The sequence below is a fragment of the Bombina bombina genome, chromosome 9, assembly GCF_027579735.1.
Source record: "Bombina bombina isolate aBomBom1 chromosome 9, aBomBom1.pri, whole genome shotgun sequence".
Lineage (NCBI taxonomy): Eukaryota > Metazoa > Chordata > Amphibia > Anura > Bombinatoridae > Bombina > Bombina bombina.
In genome coordinates this window covers 78,328,879-78,352,328 of record NC_069507.1, presented here as the reverse complement: position 1 = coordinate 78,352,328, position 23,450 = coordinate 78,328,879, and the positions used below count along the sequence as shown (strand labels likewise).

Genomic DNA, 23,450 nt, shown 5'->3' with positions numbered 1-23,450 from the left:
TTGCAGGGACTTGCAATAGGTTTTAAATGACAATTAATTATTGAGGTAAAATGTTTTTTTGCTGGCATGTAAAAACGTTTTTTTCTCTGAGGTACTGGGTGAAAAAATGTTTTGGGCACTTTTTTTCCACTTGGCAATAGTTTTGATTTAAATTAGAGCAGTTCACTGATCCCTCTCACTGTTATGTGTGTGGGGGAGGGGCCATTTTGGTGCTTTCACTATGCATCAGAAAAACTCAGTCAGAGGTTCATTTTCTTCCTGCATGATCCGGTTCATCTCTACAGAGTTCAGGGATCTCAAGAGTCTTTTTTGAGGGAAGTAATCATACAGCAGAGCTGTGCTGATTGTATTGACTGTGATATAAAAAACGTTTATTTGTGTATTTTTTTTTTTTCTGCTGCCTGGGTTAGTTATCATTTGCTGAGGGGAACAATCCTTTGCTAAAACTGTATATTCTGACAAAGATTGATGCTATAACTTAATTATTTTATCTGTTATAATATTTTTCTGTGCTTCTTAAAGGCACAGTTCGTTTTCATATTATTTGTAAATTACTTTGAAAAGTATTTCCAAGTTGCTGTTTATTTGCTAGTGTGTTAAACATGTCTGATTCAGAGGAAGATATCTGTGCTATATGTGTTAATGCCAAAGTGGAGCCCAATAGAAATTTATGTACTAAATGTATTGATGCTACTTTAAAAAATAGTCAATCTGTACAAATTGAACATATTTCACCAAACAACGAGGGGAGAGTTATGCCGACTAACTCGCCTCACGTGTCAGTACCTGCATCTCCCGCTCAGGAGGTGCGTGATATTGTAGCGCCGAGTGCATCTGGGCGGCCATTACAAATCACATTACAAGATATGGCTACTGTTATGACTGAAGTTTTGGCTAAACTACCAGAACTAAGAGGTAAACGTGATCACTCTGGGATGAGAACAGAGTGCGCTGATAATGCAAGGGCCATGTCTGATACTGCGTCACAGTTTGCAGAACATGAAGACGGAGAGCTTCATTCTGTGGGTGACGGTTCTGATCCAAATAAACTGGACTCAGACATTTCAAATTTTAAATTTAAGCTTGAGAACCTCCGTGTGTTACTAGGGGAGGTATTAGCGGCTCTGAATGATTGTAACACAGTTGCAATCCCAGAAAAAATGTGTAGGTTGGATAAATATTTTGCGGTACCGACGAGTACTGACGTTTTTCCTATACCTAAGAGACTTACTGACATTGTTACTAAGGAGTGGGATAGACCCGGTGTGCCTTTCTCACCCCCTCCTATATTCAGAAAAATGTTTCCAATAGACGCCTCCACACGGGACTTATGGCAAATGGTCCCTAAGGTGGAGGGAGCAGTTTCTACTTTAGCTAAGCGTACCACTATCCCAGTGGAGGATAGCTGTGCTTTTTCAGATCCAATGGATAAAAAATTAGAGGGTTACCTTAAGAAAATGTTTGTTCAACAAGGGTTTATATTGCAACCTCTTGCATGTATTGCGCCTGTCACGGCTGCAGCAGCATTTTGGTTTGAGTCTCTGGAAGAGACACTTCAATCATCCACACTAGATGACATCACACACAAACTTAAATTCCTTAAGTTAGCTAATTCATTTATTTCAGATGCCGTAGTACATTTAACTAAACTTGCGGCTAAAAATTCAGGATTCGCCATTCAGGCACGCAGAGCTCTGTGGCTAAAATCCTGGTCAGCTGATGTTACGTCTAAATCTAAATTGCTTAATATTCCTTTCAAAGGGCAGACCTTATTCGGGCCCGGCTTGAAAGAGATTATTGATGACATTACAGGAGGTAAAGGTCATGCCCTGCCTCAGGACAAGGCCAAAGCCAAGGCTAGACAGTCCAATTTTCGTTCCTTTCGTAATTTCAAAGCAGGAGCAGCATCAACTTCCTCTGCACCAAAACAGGAAGGAGCTGTTGCTCGCTACAGACAAGGCTGGAAACCTAACCAGTCCTGGAACAGGGGCAAACAGGCCAGAAAACCTGCTGCTGCCCCTAAGACAGCATGAATTGAGGGCCCCCGATCCGGGACCGGATCTAGTGGGGGGCAGACTTTCCCTCTTCGCCCAGGCTTGGGCAAGAGATGTTCAGGATCCCTGGGCGTTAGAGATCATATCTCAGGGATACCTTCTGGACTTCAAATCCTCTCCCCCAAGAGGGAGATTTCATCTGTCAAGGTTGTCAACAAACCTAACAAAGAAGGAAGCGTTTCTACGCTGCGTACAAGATCTTTTATTAATGGGAGTGATCCATCCAGTTCCGCGGTTGGAACAAGGACAAGGGTTTTACTCAAATCTGTTTGTAGTTCCCAAAAAAGAGGGAACCTTCAGGCCAATCTTGGATTTAAAGATCCTAAACAAATTCCTAAGAGTTCCATCGTTCAAGATGGAAACTATTCGAACAATTTTGCCCATGATCCAAGAGGGTCAGTACTTGACCACAGTGGATTTAAAGGATGCTTACCTTCACATACCGATTCACAGAAGTCATTACCGGTATCTAAGGTTTGCCTTTTTAGACAGGCATTACCAGTTTGTAGCTCTTCCATTCGGACTGGCTACGGCTCCAAGAATCTTCACAAAGGTTCTGGGCACTCTTCTGGCGGTACTAAGACCGCGAGGAATTTCAGTAGCTCCGTACTTAGACGACATACTGATACAAGCTTCAAGCTTTCAAACTGCCAAATCTCATACAGAGATAGTACTGGCATTTCTAAGGTCGCATGGATGGAAAGTGAACGAAGAGAAAAGTTCTCTCTTTCCACTCACAAGAGTTCCCTTCCTGGGGACTCTGATAGATTCTGTAGAAATGAAGATTTACCTGACAGAGGACAGGTTAACAAAACTTCAAAGTGCATGCCATTTCCTTCATTCCATTCAAGAGACCAGAAATTCTCTTCTATGGTGGCTTTATCGGCCACATCTGTCCAGGGGAATGCCATTCAGCAGGCCAGACTGGTCAATTGTAACAACAGACGCCAGCCTACTAGGTTGGGGCGCTGTCTGGAATTCTCTGAAGGCGCAGGGACTATGGAATCAGGAGGAGAGTCTTCTTCCAATAAACATTCTGGAATTGAGAGCAGTCCTCAATGCTCTTCTGGCTTGGCCCCAGTTAGCAACTCGGGGGTTCATCAGGTTCCAGTCGGACAACATCACGACTGTAGCTTATATCAACCATCAGGGAGGGACAAGAAGCTCCCTAGCAATGATGGAAGTATCGAAGATAATTCGCTGGGCAGAGTCTCACTCTTGCCACCTGTCTGCAATCCACATCCCGGGAGTGGAGAACTGGGAGGCGGATTTCTTAAGTCGTCAGACTTTTCATCCGGGGGAGTGGGAACTTCATCCAGAGGTCTTTGCCCAAATACTTCGACGTTGGGGCAAACCAGAGATAGATCTCATGGCGTCTCGACAGAACGCCAAGCTTCCGCGCTACGGGTCCAGATCCAGGGATCCGGGAGCGGTCCTGATAGATGCCTTGACAGCACCATGGACCTTCAGGATGGCTCATGTGTTTCCACCTTTCCCGATGCTTCCTCGATTGATTGCCAGAATCAAACAGGAGAAAGCATCAGTGATTCTAATAGCGCCTGCATGGCCACGCAGGACTTGGTATACAGATCTGGTGGACATGTCATTCTGTCCACCTTGGTCGTTACCTCTGAAACAGGACCTTCTGATTCAGGGTCCTTTCAAACATCAAAATCTAACTTCTCTGAAGCTGACTGCTTGGAAATTGAACGCTTGATCTTATCAAAGCGTGGTTTTTCTGAGTCAGTTATTGATACCTTAATACAGGCTAGGAAGCCTGTTACCAGAAAGATTTACCATAAAATATGGCGTAAATACCTATATTGGTGCGAATCCAAAGGTTACTCTTGGAGTAAGGTTAGGATTCCTAGGATATTGTCTTTTCTACAAGAAGGTTTAGAAAAGGGGTTATCCGCTAGTTCCTTAAAGGGACAGATCTCAGCTCTGTCCATTCTGTTACACAAGCGTCTGTCAGAAGTTCCAGACGTTCAGGCTTTTTGTCAGGCTTTGGCCAGGATTAAACCTGTGTTTAAAGCTGTGGCTCCACCATGGAGTTTAAACCTTGTTCTTAACGTTTTACAGGGTGTTCCGTTTGAACCCCTTCATTCCATTGATATAAAGTTGTTATCTTGGAAAGTTCTATTTTTAATGGCTATTTCCTCGGCTCGAAGAGTCTCTGAGTTATCAGCCTTACATTGTGATTCTCCTTATTTGATTTTTCACTCGGATAAGGTAGTTCTGCGTACTAAGCCTGGGTTCTTACCTAAGGTAGTCACTAACAGGAATATCAATCAGGAGATTGTTGTTCCATCCTTGTGCCCAAATCCTTCTTCGAGGAAGGAACGTCTTTTGCACAATCTGGATGTAGTTCGTGCCCTTAAATTTTATTTACAGGCAACTAAAGATTTTCGACAAACGTCTTCCCTGTTTGTCGTTTACTCTGGTCAGAGGAGAGGTCAAAAAGCTTCTGCTACCTCTCTCTCTTTTTGGCTTCGTAGCATAATTCGTTTAGCTTATGAGACTGCTGGACAGCAGCCTCCTGAAAGAATTACAGCTCATTCCACTAGAGCTGTGGCTTCCACTTGGGCCTTTAAGAATGAGGCCTCTGTTGAACAGATTTGCAAGGCTGCAACTTGGTCTTCGCTTCATACTTTTTCCAAATTTTACAAATTTGACACTTTTGCTTCCTCGGAGGCTATTTTTGGGAGAAAGGTTCTTCAGGCAGTGGTTCCTTCTGTATAAAGAGCCTGCCTATCCCTCCCGTCATCCGTGTACTTTTGCTTTGGTATTGGTATCCCACAAGTAATGATGACCCGTGGACTGATCACACTTAACAGAAGAAAACATAATTTATGCTTACCTGATAAATTCCTTTCTTCTGTAGTGTGATCAGTCCACGGCCCGCCCTGTTTTTTAAGGCAGGTAAATATTTTTTAAATTATACTCCAGTCACCACTACACCCTTGGCTTCTCCTTTCTCGTTGGTCCTTGGTCGAATGACTGGAGGTGACGTAGAGGGGAGGAGCTATATAGCAACTCTGCTGGGTGAATCCTCTTGCACTTCCTGTAGGGGAGCAGTTAATATCCCACAAGTAATGATGACCCGTGGACTGATCACACTACAGAAGAAAGGAATTTATCAGGTAAGCATAAATTATGTTTTTATAGTTTAAGAAAATGTATTTTTAAAATGAGTATATTTTCCGTAGCTATTTCTCAGTTTCATTTTTAACTGTCATGTTAAAAAAAATATATATTGTTTCCCCAAAAATGTTGAATTTATGTAATTATTTTTTGTATTATTTATGATAAACACTAACTATTAGCATTCCAAAATATTTTTGCTTTTAAACAGGTGGCAACTAGTTTAATTTCATCATGGAAAAAAATTCAATTTAGCTGTATTTTTCCCCCTAGGCAGAGCAAGACAATGGTCACCCACTTCCAGCGTTTGCAAGTTTACATATTGACATCATGGATGAGAATAACCAGTCACCATACTTCACAGTTTCCACATACCAAGGATATATATTAGAATCCTCACCTGTGGGAGCTACAATCTCTGGTAACCAGAACTTGACATCCCCATTACCAATTATAGCCCTGGATAACGATGTTGAAGAGGTGAGTTTTGTTTTCTTCATTATCTGTCAATTTACAATGAAGGTACTTTTAAACTTAAAGGGACACTGAACCCACATTTTTTTCTTTTGTGATTAAGATAGAGCATGCAATTTTAAGCAACTTTCTAATTTACTCCTATTATCAAATTCTCTTCATTCTCTTGGTATCTTTATTTGAAATGCAAGAATGTAAGTTTAGATGCCGGCCCATTTTTGGTGAACACACTGTGTTGTTCTTGCTGATTGGTGGATAAATTCACCCACCAATAAACAAGTGCTTTCCGTGGTTCTGAACCAAAACATAGCTTAGATGCCTTCTTTTTCAAATAAAAAAAAGAAAAATTGATAATAGGAGTAAATTAGAAAGTTGCTTAAATTTGCATGCTCTATCTGAATCATGAAAGAATAAATTTGGGTTCAGTGTCCCTTTAACCCTCACTTAAAAAAGGGACTCATATGAAATATGTATTAATGTGCAGGAGGAAAAAAACTTTATACTTATAGAAAAACAAAATAAGACACAAACTCTTTTGAGTACAGTGCCTAACAATATGGTAAATATAAATTAAAGAACCACATTCTTCCCGCAGTTTCTCCCTAACTGATTCCGAAATGTGTGTGTACGGATGAAGGCGTTGGTTCACAAAGGATGCAGAGGGTAACTTGATAGAGGTCTAACGTTGCCAAGGATAAATGTATCTTCAAAACTCTGTAGAGGAATATATTTAATACAAATGCTCACAAGATAATGATCAGTTGTCCAGCTTCTTTATTAAAATGAGGAATACAACGTAATATACATATACAAGTTGTTTAATTACGCTCACCGCGTTTCGACTGATAATACTGTCTTTTTTAAGAGCTTTTAAAATCAAACTTATAGGCATGGGCAGCAGTGAAAAATTCAGTCTGTACGAAAGTTAATTAGTCTGCTGCACTATTCAGTAATGAAACTAATACTGAATATTTGAGGAATATTTACATTCATTTTTGTTGACCGAATTTAAATGTACCTTTGCTACAGGTGTAGCTTTATACTTACCTCTTGCGGGCTTGAAAGCCACATTAATCCTGACCCTTTTTCATAGAGCAGCCGTGCTAATAAGAGGCATAGCATGGCCGAGCTTAGGGCTTGGGCTAAAGGACTTTTTTCTTTAATGTAGACCCTGGGATCCGCCTCTTTAAGCCTCCATCCTATTATAGTGACCCATTTCACTAGAAGTGCTTGTGCAATGTTAAATGCCTACAGCATATGCTGTCTGCATTTAGCGAGGTTGAGGGGACAGGCTTTGGATCTGGCTCATTTTTGGTTTAGAACCTAGGTAGCACTTGATGATTGGTGTAGCCAATGTAGCCACAAATCAGCTAGCTCTAACCAGGGTGCTGAACCAAATATGGGCTGGCTCCTAAGCATACATTATTGCTTTTTCAAATAAAGATACCAAGAGAAAAAAGAAAAATTGATAGTAGAAGTAAGTTAGAAAGTTGCTTAAAATTGCATGCTCTATCCGAATCATGAAAAAAAGGGTTTAATATCCCTTTAATGTTTTCATTTTTATAACATATTTTTTAGTTTTACTTTGCATGGCAAAATTGAAAGTGAACAGTAGTACACAATTAAACAAAACATTTTGCTGTGTCTGAGAATGTAGCTGAAAGTGGTTTTGAGTGTGTTTATTCATAAACAAAATTAGCAAAACCTTTTTTCATTGTTAAAGAGACACTAAATCCAAAACTTGTCTTGATTGATTCAGATAGAGCAGGCAATTTTAAGCAACTTTCTAATTTACTCCTATTATATTTTTTCTTTGTTCTCTTGCTATCTTTATTTAAAAAGCAGGAATGTAAAGCATAGGAGAAAGCCCATTTTTAGTTAAGAACCTGTGTTACCCTTGCTTATTGGTTGGCTGAATGTAGTCACCAATAAGCAAGCGCTATCCATGGTGCTGAACCTAAAATGGGCTGGCTACTAAGTTTTAAATTCCTGCTTTTTAAATAAAGATAGCAAGAGAATAAAGAAAAATTGATAATAGGAGTAAATTAGAAAAGTTTCATAAAATTGAATGCGCTATCTGAATCATGAAAGAAAAAATAAATGGGTTTAGTATCCCTTTAAGAAAAGAACAATGTACTTTAAAATACAAAACACAAACAATATTTTATTTTACAAAATACTTGTATCTGTTTTTATCTTTTTCTTTATTGAGTCTATTTTCAAAGCTTCAATTTTTGTTGCTGGCTTTTCAAAAAAGTTGAATAAACAGTTGGTTCGTGCATTTGTTTTGTTACTAATGTCAATATGTAATGAAAACACGGATATTCATTTTGTTTTCATGAAACGATTATCCAAACAAATGCACTTATTTAATGAAAATGAAGAAATACTGATGAAAGTACAGTTTGCATTTGTTTCCTGTACATTAGCTGTAAAGGGTTAAATACCTCTAACGTGCTGGAGAGCCACTCTAATCCCAACCCTTTTTCATAGAGCCCCAGGCCGTGCTAATAGGAGCCTTAGCGCAGCAGATCCCAGGGCCTGCGTTAAAGGAGAAGGTCGTTTAGAAAAAGATCCACCATGCTAAGCCTCCTATTAGCGCGACTTGTGGCTCTATAAAGAAGGGTCAGGATTAGTTCAGCTCTGCTGCATGCTAGAGAGAAATATAAGGCTACAGGTGAACTTTTATATTCATTTAACAAAAAATAAATGTAAATATCCTACAATATTCAGTATTTATTTTGTTTTATACTAAATGAAAACTGAATAGTGCAGCAGACAAATATTCTGAATTATTTTTTTTCTGAATATTGTTCCGAAAGATTCATATGAACCAATATTTCTCTTTTGCACGTGTCTAATAAATAGTCGGAAATCAACCAAAAATTCTTGAACTTGGATTAAAGTTGGAATAACCACACAAGTCGACATCTGAAAAATTAAAGGGACAGGAAACCTCAAAATTTTCTTACATGATTTGGATAGAACATACAATTTTAAACAACTTTCCTCTTTACTTATATTATCAATTTTGCTTCATTCTCTTGTTATTATTTGCTGAAGGAACAGCACTGCATTACTAGCAGCTAGCTGAAGAAATCTAGTCAGCCAATCAAAAGAGACAAATGTTTGCAGGCACCAATCAGCAGCTAGCTCCCACTAGTGTAGGATATGTGTGTATTATTTTTCAACAAGGGATACCAAGAGAGCAAAGCATATTTGAAAATAGAAGTGAATTCAAAAGTGTCTTAAAATAACCTGCTCTATCTGAAGCATGTGAATTTTATTTTTTCCTTTCCTATCCCTTTAAGCGACCTTTGATTGGCTTATTAACACTTGTTAGCAAACTTGTGTTACCTTTTTTTTATTGGCTGTAAATTTGGCCTACAGCCAGCTACAACCATATTTAAAGTGAAGGTCAATTTTCATGTGAAAGTGCCCGGTTTTTAAAAAAACTATTAAAAACAAGGGCACTTTCATTCATGAAAATTGACATAGCAACGTATTTTAAAAATACTTACTTGTTCTTCTGAAACACTGGATCGCCATTCTGAAATGATGCCCCGCCTGCTTCTTCCTGGTTTACTTACCCAGTAATGACGAAACCAGCTTCCTCCAATCACGCCGTTGCCTCAGGCAATGATTACCCCGGGGGGGGAAGCCGTGATTGGAGGATGCCGGAATCATTATTGCTGACATATGAAGAGGCTTGCAATGGGCTAGTGAAGCACTGGAGTGGCTTCAAGAAGAAAAGGTAAGTATATTTTAACCCTTTGAGTGCTAATGACGGCTCTGAGCCGTCACAGAGTTTCTCACTCTGGTGCTGATGACGGCTCAGAGCCGTCATGAGCACTCTCCCACCTTGAGGGAGATCTGGGGGCTCCTTAATGCTGCTACCCTGGCGATCGTGCCTGTAGAGTGACAGGCATCGCCGGGGCTTCACGTGATGTGCGGTGACATCATGCGCAATTACGTGATGACGTCACCACGCAACTTTATTTATACTTAACAATGTTAAGTATAGGAGCAGGGGGCATGCTGCTTAGAAGCCCGTATCTCAGGCATCTAAGCAGCTACAGACCCCCAAGACCCACTGTTGGAAAGGTAATCGCCTAACCTTTCCAACAGTGTAAGTATTGAGAGTCTGTAAAAAAATATAAAAAAGTTAAAAAAAAAATCAAAAATAAAAAAAGAAAAAGAAAATATTAGCACCCAGGTGGGAAATGGCTTAGCAGCCAAAGGATTAAAAAAAAACGTCTGAAATGTCAATTTTCATAAATGAAAGTGCCCTGTTTTTTAATATTTTTTTAAAAAAACTGGGCACTTTCACATGAAAATTGACCTTCCTTTAAACTTTATAAATCCATTTGAAACCATCTCAACCGCCAGTTTAAAGATACTTCTACTAGTCTAATATTTCACCCAGCTTTAAATACATTGTTTGGGCTCTTTTATAAGACATATTTGTATTAGTGAAACCCACATCTGAGTTGTGGAACTAGCACTGCTGATTGGATCAGCGTGAGCTTCCTCTTGCAGGTCCCAAATGGTAGTTCTACCATGTGTTTAATTCCTTGGAGGGGGTTAAACACACAGAAGTAAAGGGGCAATTGGTATGCAGGTCTTTTGCAAAACAGTGTTTTATTATTGTACTATGATGATGCATGTATAAAATCTATTTTAATATTCTTTTTTAAAAAGTAGGTAAAATAGTAAAAAAAAAAAAAGGATGAAAACTGCCTACTGTTTTCTTGGAAAGGAAAGTGTTTTCATTTATTTAATCACACTCTTTTAATTGCTTGCTTGATAATGATGAAAATATGAGAAAGAAGCCAAATTGTATCATAACAACTAGCCGTGTTAAGCAAAAATATCTCTCAAAATAACACATAACTGATAAAAATTCACATAAAATATGGTCCCGTTGGCAAACCCTTTTTTTGCAGTTTACTTATAGGTGCAACAAAGTGCTTTCAGCTCTGCATATATTAATGAATAAATGTGTTCAGAATAGAAGTGAGAAAGCGGCTAATGATTTACATCTTCAAGCTTGAGGTTGATTTGCAGCAATATGAAATATGTCTCATAGATCCAAAGCGCTGAACACATTGCCCTGGGAACTATAAAGGGGAAAATCTGATGAAAAACCACACTCAGGCTTTACTGCCGCCAATTTACATTTTATATAATTCAGCAATGCAGACAAAATTACAAATATATAACAGCCCAATAACTTTGTAGAGCAAAGCTGTTGTTTGTTTCCTACATAAGTAGTAGATTATCTCATTCTGTGACAGAAAGAGAAATTTATCAAATCCAAAAAACACTAAGAAAAGAAAAATTGAAGCATGGACATTACAGGCTATGGTGTAGATTACAAGTGAAGCGCAAAAATATTAACACTATTGTGAGTTAACATCGCTTGAGCACAATAAGTAGCTCTTCTATTTTTATTGCTCAAGAGATTGTCTAGAGTGAGCTAACATCTGCATCTTAAATAGTGCATGTGCACTAGATCCCTCACGTAATAGAGTTCTATGGTGGAGTGCAGTAAAACTCATTATGGATATTGCTTGAGTCAAGGCTGCGCCACTGGTACAATAAGCCAACGGTGCACTATGCCAAGGATACGCTAAGTCAATGGTACAATACACCAACAATGTGCTAAGCAGAGAAAATCTATAGAAAGGCTATATAAACATAACCAGCAGAAGAAATTATACCGTTAATTGTTCTCTCTAAGATTTGGGCTTTGGTATGCAGACAGAAATAAGATAAGGAAGAATTTGTGTATATAGAAAGTGATAAAATATCTGAAAGCTCGCCCATTTTAATGGGTTGTGATGTAAAAAAAACCCCAGCTATTTTATAATATACCTAAAGGAGCAATTTCTCATATATTTTATGTATGTGTATATAAGTATCTCTGTGTGTGTCAATCAACCCGATCGTACTCGATCGGGTTGAATTCTGGTGATGTCTGTCCGCCTGCTCAGAGCAGGCGTACAGGGTTATGGAGTAACAGTCTTTAGACCGCTGCTTCATAACTTCTGTTTCTGGCGAGCCTGCAGGTCTGTTTTTTTGTAGAAAAGCAATCTCACTGGATAGAACAAGATTAGAAACCTCACAGACACAATGAGGGTTTGATTGGGGGTCTTTTGGAATTATTCACCTTAACATTGACCAATTCATAAAACTCTATAACCCTTGTGAAGCATCATATCTTGTGATCATTTCTTGCTATTTAAAACCTGACAAAGTTGTATCATTATTTTTCTTTTGTTTCTTTTTTTCTGGATTACCTTTAGGTGAGAGCAGGGTAATAACCATGGCTACTGAATCTGATCAGCTGATTATTTCAACTTTGCTTTAGTTCAGATATCCAGAACATCTGGCTTGTTAGTGTGCCCTAAGGAATGAAATTCAGAATTAGTGATCTAGAACAGCGTTCTTCAAACATTTTTTTTCCCAAGACACAGTGCATGATACCACATACCTTTGCAACCCTATTTTTGCATTGGGGACGATTTATTAATCCACTGTAGCGAATCCTGTCCGACGCACATCAATAAATGCCAACAGCATACTCTGTCGGAATTTATCATTGCACAAGCATTCCTTGTGAAATGCTTGTGCAATGCTGCCCCCTGCAGATTTGCGGCCAATCGACCTCTCTAGCATGGGGTGTTAATAAACCCGATCATATCCTATCAGGTTGATTGCTGTCTGCCGACTCAGAGGTGGCGGACAAGTTAAGGCTCGTACGGAAACAGGAGCATTCAGGGCCATTTGGGCCTTGATAAATCGGCCCCTTAGTCTGAAAATGTTTGAAGTAATATACAACAAGATAGCTGCAATTTTTGTCAAAGTAACTAAAATGTGTACATACTTTATTCCTGATTGTAGTTAAATTTGAAAGTGTTGTAAAAGGTAAGAACACACACCACACACACTCTCATACAACACAGACCACACACACTCTCATACAACACACACACACCACACACATACACTCTTATTCAACAACCATCCTCACCACACACACTTTCATACAACACACACACCACACACACTCTCATAGAACACAGACCACACAGACCACACACACTCTCATACAACACACACATACACTCTTATTCAACAACCATCCTCACCACACACATTTTCATACAACACACACACCACACACTCATATAACACATATAAAGTAACATACAGCACAAACACCTCCACACACACACACTCTCATATATCACACACACACTCTCCTACAACACACACACAAGTTGTGACCCAGTAATGGGTCCCAACCCCTGGTTTGAACAACCCTGATCTAGAGAACACTGAAGTAGTTTATACAAATTCATGTTGGACAAACTATTCATTTGGAATTCCTTTGAGAACAAAGATCCATTAGTTTGATAGTTCTTGTGGGAAACATCTTTTAGGGCAGCTGGACTGCAACTTAAATAATGTTAAAGTATTAGCTAGTGCTACCGCTACAAGCCAGCAACAGCACACAACTTTTTTTTTTAATGGCATCAGGACTGGCCAAGAATCTGGAATCAATCAACTAACACAGACATTGCTAAAACATTGTTGAACAATGTAAATTTTAACTTTCAAAGCCTTTCCCACCTAAGTAGTGTAAATTTGAACTTTTTTGAAGCCTTTCCCAACTGCAGAAAATTCAGAGTAAGGATTTTAGCTACATTAAAACATCAACTATATTTTTTCCCACATGCTTTCACTTTGTTTGCTTAAAGGGACAGTCATTGATTGTTTTTGAATGGGTGCATCAAATATAGAAACACATGTCTTTTTTTATTTGTCCAAAAACAAAATGCATATTTCTGTAATATTAATAAAGAGAATTTAGCTAGTGAAGAGATTAAAGTTCTATAAAATGTATCTCTAAAATGATATAAATTAAAAAAAAAAATCAGATTATTCAAAAATTAGATAACAACAAAATCAACATAAATAAGTGAAAATCATATAGGTCCATTGTCAAAAAAACACCTTGCTGTTGCATTTATATTAGAAAAATAAGGACATCATTTTTTTTTCCTCCTTTTATATTGTGGAAATTGACAAGTTTCTAGTTCCACTTACCACAAACAATTGGCTTATAACAGCTCCTCTCCTCACAAAGGGACACTGTCACATTTCATTAACAGAGTTAGTTGAGGGGAGAACTTCCTTTGTCAGTCAAGATGCGCTACATTAATGGGAATTACTTTTCCTTTGATCGACATGGTGCTCTAGTTGTGACACCTTCTAAAAATGTAGGTTGCTTATACCATTCTACAAGTGCTTGTGACATAAACTACAATTATTATACCATTTTTTTGTTGTTAGGTCAATGAAAATAAATTTGTTTTATATTACCAATAGGACAATAAATTTTGTTTAAAAATTCTAAAATAAAAATGAAAAAAAAAAAAAAACATGGATTATTTTTAAGAAACATAAAAGTATAAAAGGAAAATGTTCTTAACAGACTGTTTCATTGCTGTAATAAAACAGCACTAAGCAGTTGCTAATACTTAAAGGGATACTAAGAGGCCCATTTATCAAGCTCTGTATGTGGGTCCATGTTTCTGGCGAGTCTTCAGACTCGCTAGAAACAGCAGTTAGGAAGCAGCGGTCTAAAGACCCCTGCTCCATAACCCTGTCCGCTTGCTCTGAGCAGGCAGGAATCGCCACAATTCAACTCGATCAAGTACGATCGGGTTGATTGACACCTCCCTGCTGGCAGCTCATTGGCCGCGAGTCTGCAGGGGGTGGCGTTGCACCAGCAGCTCTTGTTAGCTGCTGGTGCAATGCTGAATACGGAGAGCGTATTGCTCTACGCATTCAGCGATGTCTGTCGGACCTGATCCACACTGTCGGATCAGGTCCGCAAGACCTTTGACACATAGGCCCCTATACCAAAATGACGTCTTTCCTGATTTGGATAGAGCATGCAATTTTAAGTAACTTTCTAACTTACTCATATTATCAATTTTTCTTTGTTCTCTTGGTATCTTGATTTGAAAAAGCAGGAATGTAGGTTTAGGAGCTGGCCCATTATTTGTTCAGCACCCTGGGTAGAGCTTGCTAATTGGTGGCTAAATTTAGACACCAATCAGCAAGCGCTATCCAGGGGCTGAACCAAAAATAGGCCAGCTCCTAAGCTTACATCCCTGGTTTTCAAATAAAGATAGCAAGAGAATGAAGAAAAAGTGATAATAGGATTACATTAGAACGTTGCTTAAAATTGCATGCTCTATCCGAAACAGGAAATAAACAATTTGGGTGTAGTATCCCTTTAAGAGAAATCATTGCAATGTGTATTTTTCAGCTATTTAAATGGTTTGTACCTTGTATTTATTTTTACACATGCATGCTTCCTGTCACAGCCCTACATGGAGGAGGTGACATTTGCAGGAAGGTTTATCTTAGCATGATGTCATAAAACCTCTAGGCTAGTGAATAGAGTAGATATCAGGTAGTCAGATTTGCTCATGCACAGAACTGACATGATAATTTGTTGTTTTCTACACACTCTTTTTCTTTTTATATTTACTTTGATTTAACATATTTGTTTTTACCAAAGGAGCACTGTTTACTATCCCTTAAAAGTATTTGTTAAAGGGACAGTCAACACCAGAATTGTTGTTGTTTTAAAAGATAGATAATCCCTTAATTACCCATTCCCCAGTTTTGCATAACCAACACAGTTATAATAATAAATACCTTAGATAGTCTTGTATCTAAGCCTATGCAGATTGCCCCCTTATTTCAGTACCTTTTGACAGATTTGCATTTTAGCCAATCAGTGCTCTCTCCTCAGTAAATTCATGTGCATGAACTCAATGTTATCTATATGAAACTCATGAACTAACTCCCTCTAGTGGTGAGAAACTGTCAAATGCAGAGGCGGCCTTCAAGGTCTAAGAAATTAGCATATAAACCTCCTAGGTTTAGCTTTCAACTAAGAATGCCAAGAGAACAACGCAAAATAAAAAAATGTAAATTGGAAAGTTGTTTAAAATTACATGCCCTATCTGTATCATCAAATTTTTTTTTGGACTTGACTGTTAGTGATGTCCCGAACTGTTCGCCCGAGAACGGTTCCCTGCGAACATAGCTTGTTCGCGTTCGTCGCTGCGGGCGAACATATGCGATGTTCGATCCGCCCCCTATGTGTCATCATTGAGGAAAGTTTGACCCTGTATGTCACAGCCTTCTGACACATTTGAGCCAATCAGCAGCAGACACTCCCTCACAGACCCTCCCAGCTCCTTGGCAGCAGCCATTTTAGACTCATTACGATCTTGCTTTCTTAGTGAGAGGAGCTTTTAGTGTTGCTGCTGCTGACCTAATAGGGAAATAGATAGCTAGGCTAGTGTATTTAGTGTCCACTACAGTCCTGAAGGACTCATCTCATCTCTGCTGCAAGGACAGCACCCCAAAAAGCCCTTTTTAGGGCTATAACTTCAGTCATTTTTTTTTTTCTTTGTATTTTTATTTGCATTTGCCTGGCTTTTAGCCTGTGTGTGAGGCTCACAGCATATACTGTGATTAGTGCCACCACTGATATCTGCTTAACATTAGTTTAAATTTAACCAACAAAAATTTGAAATTATTTTGCTAGTATAATTTATTTTCATTTTCTATCAGGCCTCTGCCTCTCAGGCTCACACAGCATATACTGTGGTTCATTGCTCTGTGCCAGCCACCACTCATATCTGCTTAACATTATTTTAATTTTTTTAAAAAAACTTTTAAATCATCTTGCTAGTGTAATCTAATTTCATTTTCTATGAGGCCTGTGTGTTTCTGACTTACAGAGCATACTGTGGTTAATTGCTGCCCTACCTAGGCTAGCAGCCATGACTCATATGTGCTTAACCTTTTTTTAAATAAAAAAAAAAATAACCTTTAAATCATTTTGCTAGTGTAATCTAATTTTATTTTCTATCAGGCCTGTGTTTCTGACTTACAAAGCATACTGTGGTTAATTGCTGCCCTACCTAGGCTAGCAGCCATGACTCATATGTGCTTAACATTTTTTTAAATTAAAAAAAAAACCTTTAAATCATTTTGCTAGTGTAATCTAATTTTATTTTCTATCAGTCCTGTGTGTTTCTGACTTACAGAGCATACTGTGGTTAATTGCTGCCCTACCTAGGCTAGCAGCCACGACTCATATGTGCTTAACCTTTTTTAAATTAAAAAAAAAAAACTTTAAATCATTTTGCTAGTGTAATCTAATTTTATTTTCTATCAGGCCTGTGTGTTTCTGACTTACAGAGCATACTGTGGTTAATTGCTGCCCTACCTAGGCTAGCAGCCACGACTCATATGTGCTTAACATTTTTTTAAATAAAAAAAAAAACCTTTAAATCATTTTTCTAGTGTAATCTAATTTTATTTTCTATCAGTCCTGTGTGTTTCTGACTTACAGAGCATACTGTGGTTAATTGCTGCCCTACCTAGGCTAGCAGCCACGACTCATATGTGCTTAACCTTTTTTAAATAAAAAAAAAAAAACCTTTAAATCATTTTGCTAGTGTAATCTAATTTTATTTTCTATCAGGCCTGTGTGTTTCTGACTTACAGAGCATACTGTGGTTAATTGCTGCCCAACCTAGGCTAGCAGCCACGACTCATATGTGCTTAACCTTTTTTAAATTAAAAATAAAACCTTTAAATCATTTTGCTAGTGTAATCTAATTTTATTTTCTATTGGGCCTGTGTGTTTCTGACTTACAGAGCATACTGTGGTTAATTGCTGGCCTACCTAGGCTAGCAGCCACGACTCATATGTGCTTAACCTTTTTTTAAATTAAAAAAAAAACATTTAAATCATTTTGCTAGTGTAATCTAATTTTATTTTCTATCAGGCCTGTGTGTTTCTGACTTACAGAGCATACTGTGGTTAATTGCTTCCCTACGTAGCAGCCAGCCAGTGCCACCACTCATATCTGCTTAACATTATTTTAAATTTAAAATAAAAACTTTTAAATTATTTTGCTAGTGTAAACTAATTTCATTTTCTATCAGGGCTGTGTGTTTCTGACTTACACAGCATACTGTGGTCAATTGCTGCCCTACCTACCAGCCACGACTCATATCTGCTTAACATTATTTTAAATTTTTCAAACAAAATGTTTAAATCATTTTGCTAGTGTAATCTAATTTCATTTTCTATCAGGCCTGTGTGTTTCTGGCTTACTCAGCATACTGTGGTTAATTGCTGTCCTATCAGCAGCCAGCCACCACTCATATCTGCTTAACATTATTTTAAAGTTAAAAAAAAACCTTTTAAATCATTTTGCTAGTGTAATCTAATTTCATTTTCTATCAGGCCTGTGTGTGGCCTGTGTGTTTCTGACTTACAGAGCATACTGTGGTTAATTGCTGCCCTACCTAGCAGCCAGCCACCACTCATATCTGCTTAACATTATTTTAAATTTAAAATAAAAACTTTTAAATCATTTTGCTAGTGTAATCTACTTTCATTTTCTATCAGGCCTGTGTGTGTCTGACTTACACAGCAAGCATACTGTGGTTAATTGCTGCCCTACCTAGCAGCCACGACTCATATCTGCTTAACATTATTTCAATTTTTTTTTAAAAAAACGTTTAAATAATTTTGCTAGTGTAATCTAATTTCATTTTCTATCAGGCCTGTGTGTTTCTGGCTTTCTCAGCATACTGTGGTTAATTGCTGCCCTAGCAGCCACGACTCAAACTGCTTTACATTATTTTAAAGTTAAAAAAAAAATTTAAATCATTTTGTTAGTGTAATCTAATTTATTTTTCCATCAGGCCTGTGTGTTTCTGGCCCACATAATATAGTGTGACACAGATTAATAGTTTTTTTCCACCACTTATATCTTGTGTAACAACATTAGTATAAATTTAAAACATTTTTTTTTTTACATCAGTCCTCTTCTAGTGTTATTTAATTTTAGTTGCCAGGCCAGCCAGGCTGCCATTAGTGCCAGCCTGTGTGTCAGGCTGCCAGCATATACTGTGCCTACTTCCATCCTCAGTGCCAGTCCACGACTCCTATCTGGTGTAATATTATATTAAATTTTGTAAAAAAAAACTTTTACATCAGGCTTCTAGTGTTATTTAATTTTAGTTTACAGGCCAGCCTGCCACCACTAGTGCCAGCCTGTGTGTCAGGCTGCCAGCACATACTGTGCCTAGTTCTATCCTGAGTGCCATTACTCCTATCTGTTGTAACATTTTTGTAACTTTTTTAAAAACAAACTGTTACATCAGTCTGCTATTGTTATTTAATTGCAGTTGCCTGTCTGCCAGCGTGTGTGCCAGGCCCACTTTCCAACTAGTGCCACGAATCATATTTGTTATTACAGTAGTGTAAATATTTAAAATAAAATCTTTTTTGACTGTGAATCATCAGCCTGCTAGTGCAATTGAATTTCAGTTGCCTGCCTGCCAGCGTGTGTGCCAGGCCCACTTGCCAACTAGTGCCACCAATCATATTTGTTATAACAGTAGTTTAAATATTAAAAATAATAATTTTTTGACTCTAAAAGATCAGTCTGCTAGTGTAATCTAATTGCACTTGCCTGCCTTCCAGCGTGTGTGCCAGGTCCACTTGATGCCAACTATTCCCATCAATCGTATTTGTTATAACAGTATAGTAAATATTTAAAATAAATAATTGTTTGCCTGTGAATCATCAGTCTGCTAGTGCCATTGAATTGCAGTTGCCTGCCTGCCAGCGTGTGTGCCAGGCCACTTGCCAACTAGTTACACCAATCATATTTGTTCTAACAGTATTGTAAATATTTAAAATAAAAAATTCTTAGATTGTGAATCATCAGTCTAGTAGTGCCATTGAATTGCAGTTTCCTGCCTGCCAGCGTGTGTGCCAGGCCCACTAGCCAACTAGGCCACCAATCAGATTTGTTGTAACAGTATTGAAAATATTTTAAATCATAACTTTTTTGACTGTGAATCTTCAGTCTCCTAGTGCCATTGAATTGCAGTTGCCTACCTGCCAGCGTGTGTGCCAGGCTCACTTGCCAACTAGTTACACCAATCATATTTGTTGTAACAGTATTGTAAATATTTAAAATAAAAAATTCTTAGACTGTGAATCATCAGTCGCTAGTGCCATTGAATTGCAGTTTCCTCCTGCCTGCCAGCGTGTGTGCCAGGCCCACTAGCCAACTACTGCCACCAATCATATTTGTTGTAACAGTATTGAAAATATTTTAAATCATAACTTTTTTGACTGTGAATCTTCAATCTCCTAGTGCCATTGAATTGCAATTGCCTGCCTGCCAGCGTGTGTGCCAGGCCCACTTGCCAACTAGTTACACCAATCATATTAGTTGTAACAGTATTGTAAATATTTAAAATAAAAAATTCTTAGACTGTGAATCATCAGTCTGCTAGTGCCATTGAATCGCAGTTTCCTCCTGCCTGCCAGCGTGTGTGCCAGGCCCACTAGCCAACTACTGCCACCAATCATATTTGTTTTAACAGTATTGAAAATATTTAAAATCATAACTTTTTGGACTGTGAATCATCAGTCTCCTAGTGCCATTGAATTGCAGTTGCCTGCCTGCCAGCATGTGTGCCAGGCCCACTTGCCGTTTCCAACTAGTGCCACCAATCATATTTGTTCTAACAGTATTGTCAATTTTTTTTAAAAAAAATTTTGGACTAAGAAGCATGACTCAGCTAGTGTAATCTAATTGCAGTTGCCTTCCTCCCAGCATGTGTGCCAGACAGGCCCACTTGCCAACTAGTGCCACCAATCATATTTGTTGTCACAGTACTTTTAATATTTAAAAAATAAACATTTTTGACTTTGAAACATCAGTCTTTTTTTTTGTTGTCAGGCTCACAGCGTATACTGTGCCCACTTGCCCAGTGCCACCACTCATAATTTGTTTAATAGTATTGTAAGTGTACATTTAAAAAAAAATGACAGGCAGAGGCAGGCCACCCCGCAGGTTCCGTCGTGGTTGTGGTGCTGTGATTCCTTTAGACCCTACAAATATGCACATTGTTCAGACGCCGGGTGCCAGGGGGGACGCGAAAAGTTCTGAGGAGGACCTAGTTGAATGGCTAACAAAGGACACCCAATCTTCTACAGCTTCCGCTCCTAGTCCTCCTTGACGCACCATCTACAACCAGCTGTGCTTTGGGCACCTCTCAAGTGACCAGTGCCACTCGCCCGCCTGTCGCCACCACCAACACTAGCACCACAGCCGCTTCACTTTATCTGTCACAGGAGTTATTGACACATCAGTTTGAAGAAATGAGTGATGCGCAACCATCATTGACAGAGGATGTAGATAACAGTGATATGTCTCAGTCAGGCAGCATTACAGACATGGAGGTACGGTGTAATGATGATGATGTACCCGCTGATGCTTCCTTTCTTGATGTGTCAGATACAAGTGAAGCGGTTGATGATGATGTGTCGGTGGATGTCACGTGGGTGCCTGCTAGAAGAGAGGAAGAAGAGGGGGAAAGTTCAGATGGGGAGACAGAGAGGAGGAGACGAGTTGGAAGCAGGGGGAGGTCGTCGCAAGGAGCTAGTGGCACAGTCAGACAGCATGCATCGGCACCCGGGGTCAGCCAGACAGCACGCTGACGCCCATCAACGCATGCTGTTGCCACCACCAGAATGCCGTCATCGCAGAGCTCAGCAGTGTGGCATTTTTTTTGTGTGTCTGCCTCTGACAACAGCGATGCCATTTGCAACCTGTGCCAAAAGAAACTGAGTCGTGGGAAGTCCAACACCCACCTAGGTACAACTGCTTTGCAAAGGCACATGGTCTCACATCACAAACGCCGATGGGAAGAACACATGAGTAGAAGCAGCACACAAACTCAAAGCCGCCCTCCTCCTCCTGCTCCAGCATATTCAGCCACGTCAACCACTGCTTTCCTCCTTGCCCCCTCTCAACCATCCTCCACTGAGTCTCTCTTACGTAGCAGTTCCTGGTCATCTGCCCACAGTCAGGTGTCTGTCAAGGACATGTTTGAGCGTAAGAAGCCAATTTCTCAAAGTCACCCCCTTGCCCGGCGTCTGACAGCTGGCTTGTCTGAACTCTTAGCCCGCCAGCTTTTACCATACAAGCTGGTGGAGTCTGATGCTTTTAAAAAATTTGTATCTATTGGGACACCGCAGTGGAAGGTACCTGGCAGAAATTTATTTTCACAAAAGGCAATCGCAAACCTGTACTCTGTTGTGCGAAAGGAATTAATGGCATGCCTGGCACACAGTGTTGGGGCAAGGGTCCATATGACCACAGATAGCTGGTCTGCAAAGCATGGTCAGGGCAGGTATATCACCTACACTGCGCATTGGGTAAACCTGCTGACGTCTGACAAGTATGGAATGCGTGGCTCTGCAGAAGAGTTGGTGACACCGCCATGACTTGCAGGCAGGCAGTCCTGCTGCTACCTCCTCTACTCCGTGTTTCTAAAATCAATGCCGTACCTGTACTCTATTGTTCAAAAGGATGCCATATGTCCTCTTTCCTGCTGTTGTTTCTGTTGAGGGTCCTGGACCCTCTTATAAAAAGGCTGAAGGAGAACGAATTGTACTGGGTGTCCAATCATTTTTTTTGTTCAATTTCCCGGTTCCTAAAAATTATCTCCGGGTTTCTAAAATCAATGTCGTACCTGTACTCTATTGTTCAAAAGGATGCCATATGTCCTCTTTCCTGCTGTTGTTTCTGTTGAGGGTCCTGGACCCTCTTATAAAAAGGCTGAAGGAGAACGACCTGTACTGGGTGTCCAATCATTTTTTTTGTTTAATTTCCCGGTTCCTAAAAATTATCTCCAGGTTTCTAAAATCAATGCCGTACCTGTACTCTATTGTTCAAAAGGATGCCACATGTCCTCTTTCCTGCTGTTGTTTCTGTTGAGGGTCCTGGACCCTCTTATAAAAAGGCTGAAGGAGAACGAAGTGTACTGGGTGTCCAATAATTTTTTTTGTTCAATTTCCCGGTTCCTAAAAATTATCTCCGGGTTTCTAAAATCAATGCTGTACCTGTACTCTATTGTTCAAAAGGATGCCATATGTCCTCTTTCCTGCTGTTGTTTCTGTTGAGGGTCCTGGACCCTCTTATAAAAAGGCTGAAGAAGAACGAAGTGTACTGGGTGTCCATTCATTTTTTTTGTTCAATTTCCTGGTTCCTTAAAATTATCTCCAGGTTTCTAAAATCAATGCCGTACCTGTACTCTATTGTTCAAAAGGATGCCATATGTCCTCTTTCCTGCTGTTGTTTCTGTTGAGGGTGCTGGACCCTCTTATAAAAAGGCTGAAGGAGAACGAAGTGTACTGGGTGTCCAATCATTTTTTTTGTTCAATATCCCGGTTCCTAAAAATTATCTCCGGGTTTCTAAAATCAATGCCATACCTGTACTCTATTGTTCAAAAGGATGCCATATGTCCTCTTTCCTGCTGTTGTTTCTGTTGAGGGTCCTGGACCCTCTTATAAAAAGGCTGAAGGAGAAAGAAGTGTACTGGGTGTCCAGTCATTTTTTTTCCTTCAATTTCCCGGTTCCTAAAAATGATCTCCGTGTTTCTAAAATCAATGCCGTACCTGTACTCTATTGTTCAAAAGGATGCCATATGTCCTCTTTCCTGCTGTTGTTTCTGTTGAGGGTCCTGGACCCTCTTATAAAAAGGCTGAAGGAGAACGAATTGTACTGGGTGTCCAATCATTTTTTTTGTTCAATTTCCCGGTTCCTAAAAATTATCTCAGGGTTTCTAAAATC

The 23,450-nt window shown here is 39.2% G+C and overlaps 1 protein-coding gene across 1 annotated transcript in view; it reads left to right on the top strand.

The window, feature by feature from the left end:
• Positions 1 to 23,450, top strand: part of PCDH15 (protocadherin related 15) — a 1,588,775-nt gene that overhangs the window by 473,096 nt on the left and 1,092,229 nt on the right. The window contains exon 9 of the mRNA XM_053692906.1: positions 5,472 to 5,678. Coding sequence (XP_053548881.1) covers positions 5,472 to 5,678 — 207 coding nt within the window. The remainder of the gene's footprint in view (positions 1 to 5,471; positions 5,679 to 23,450) is intronic.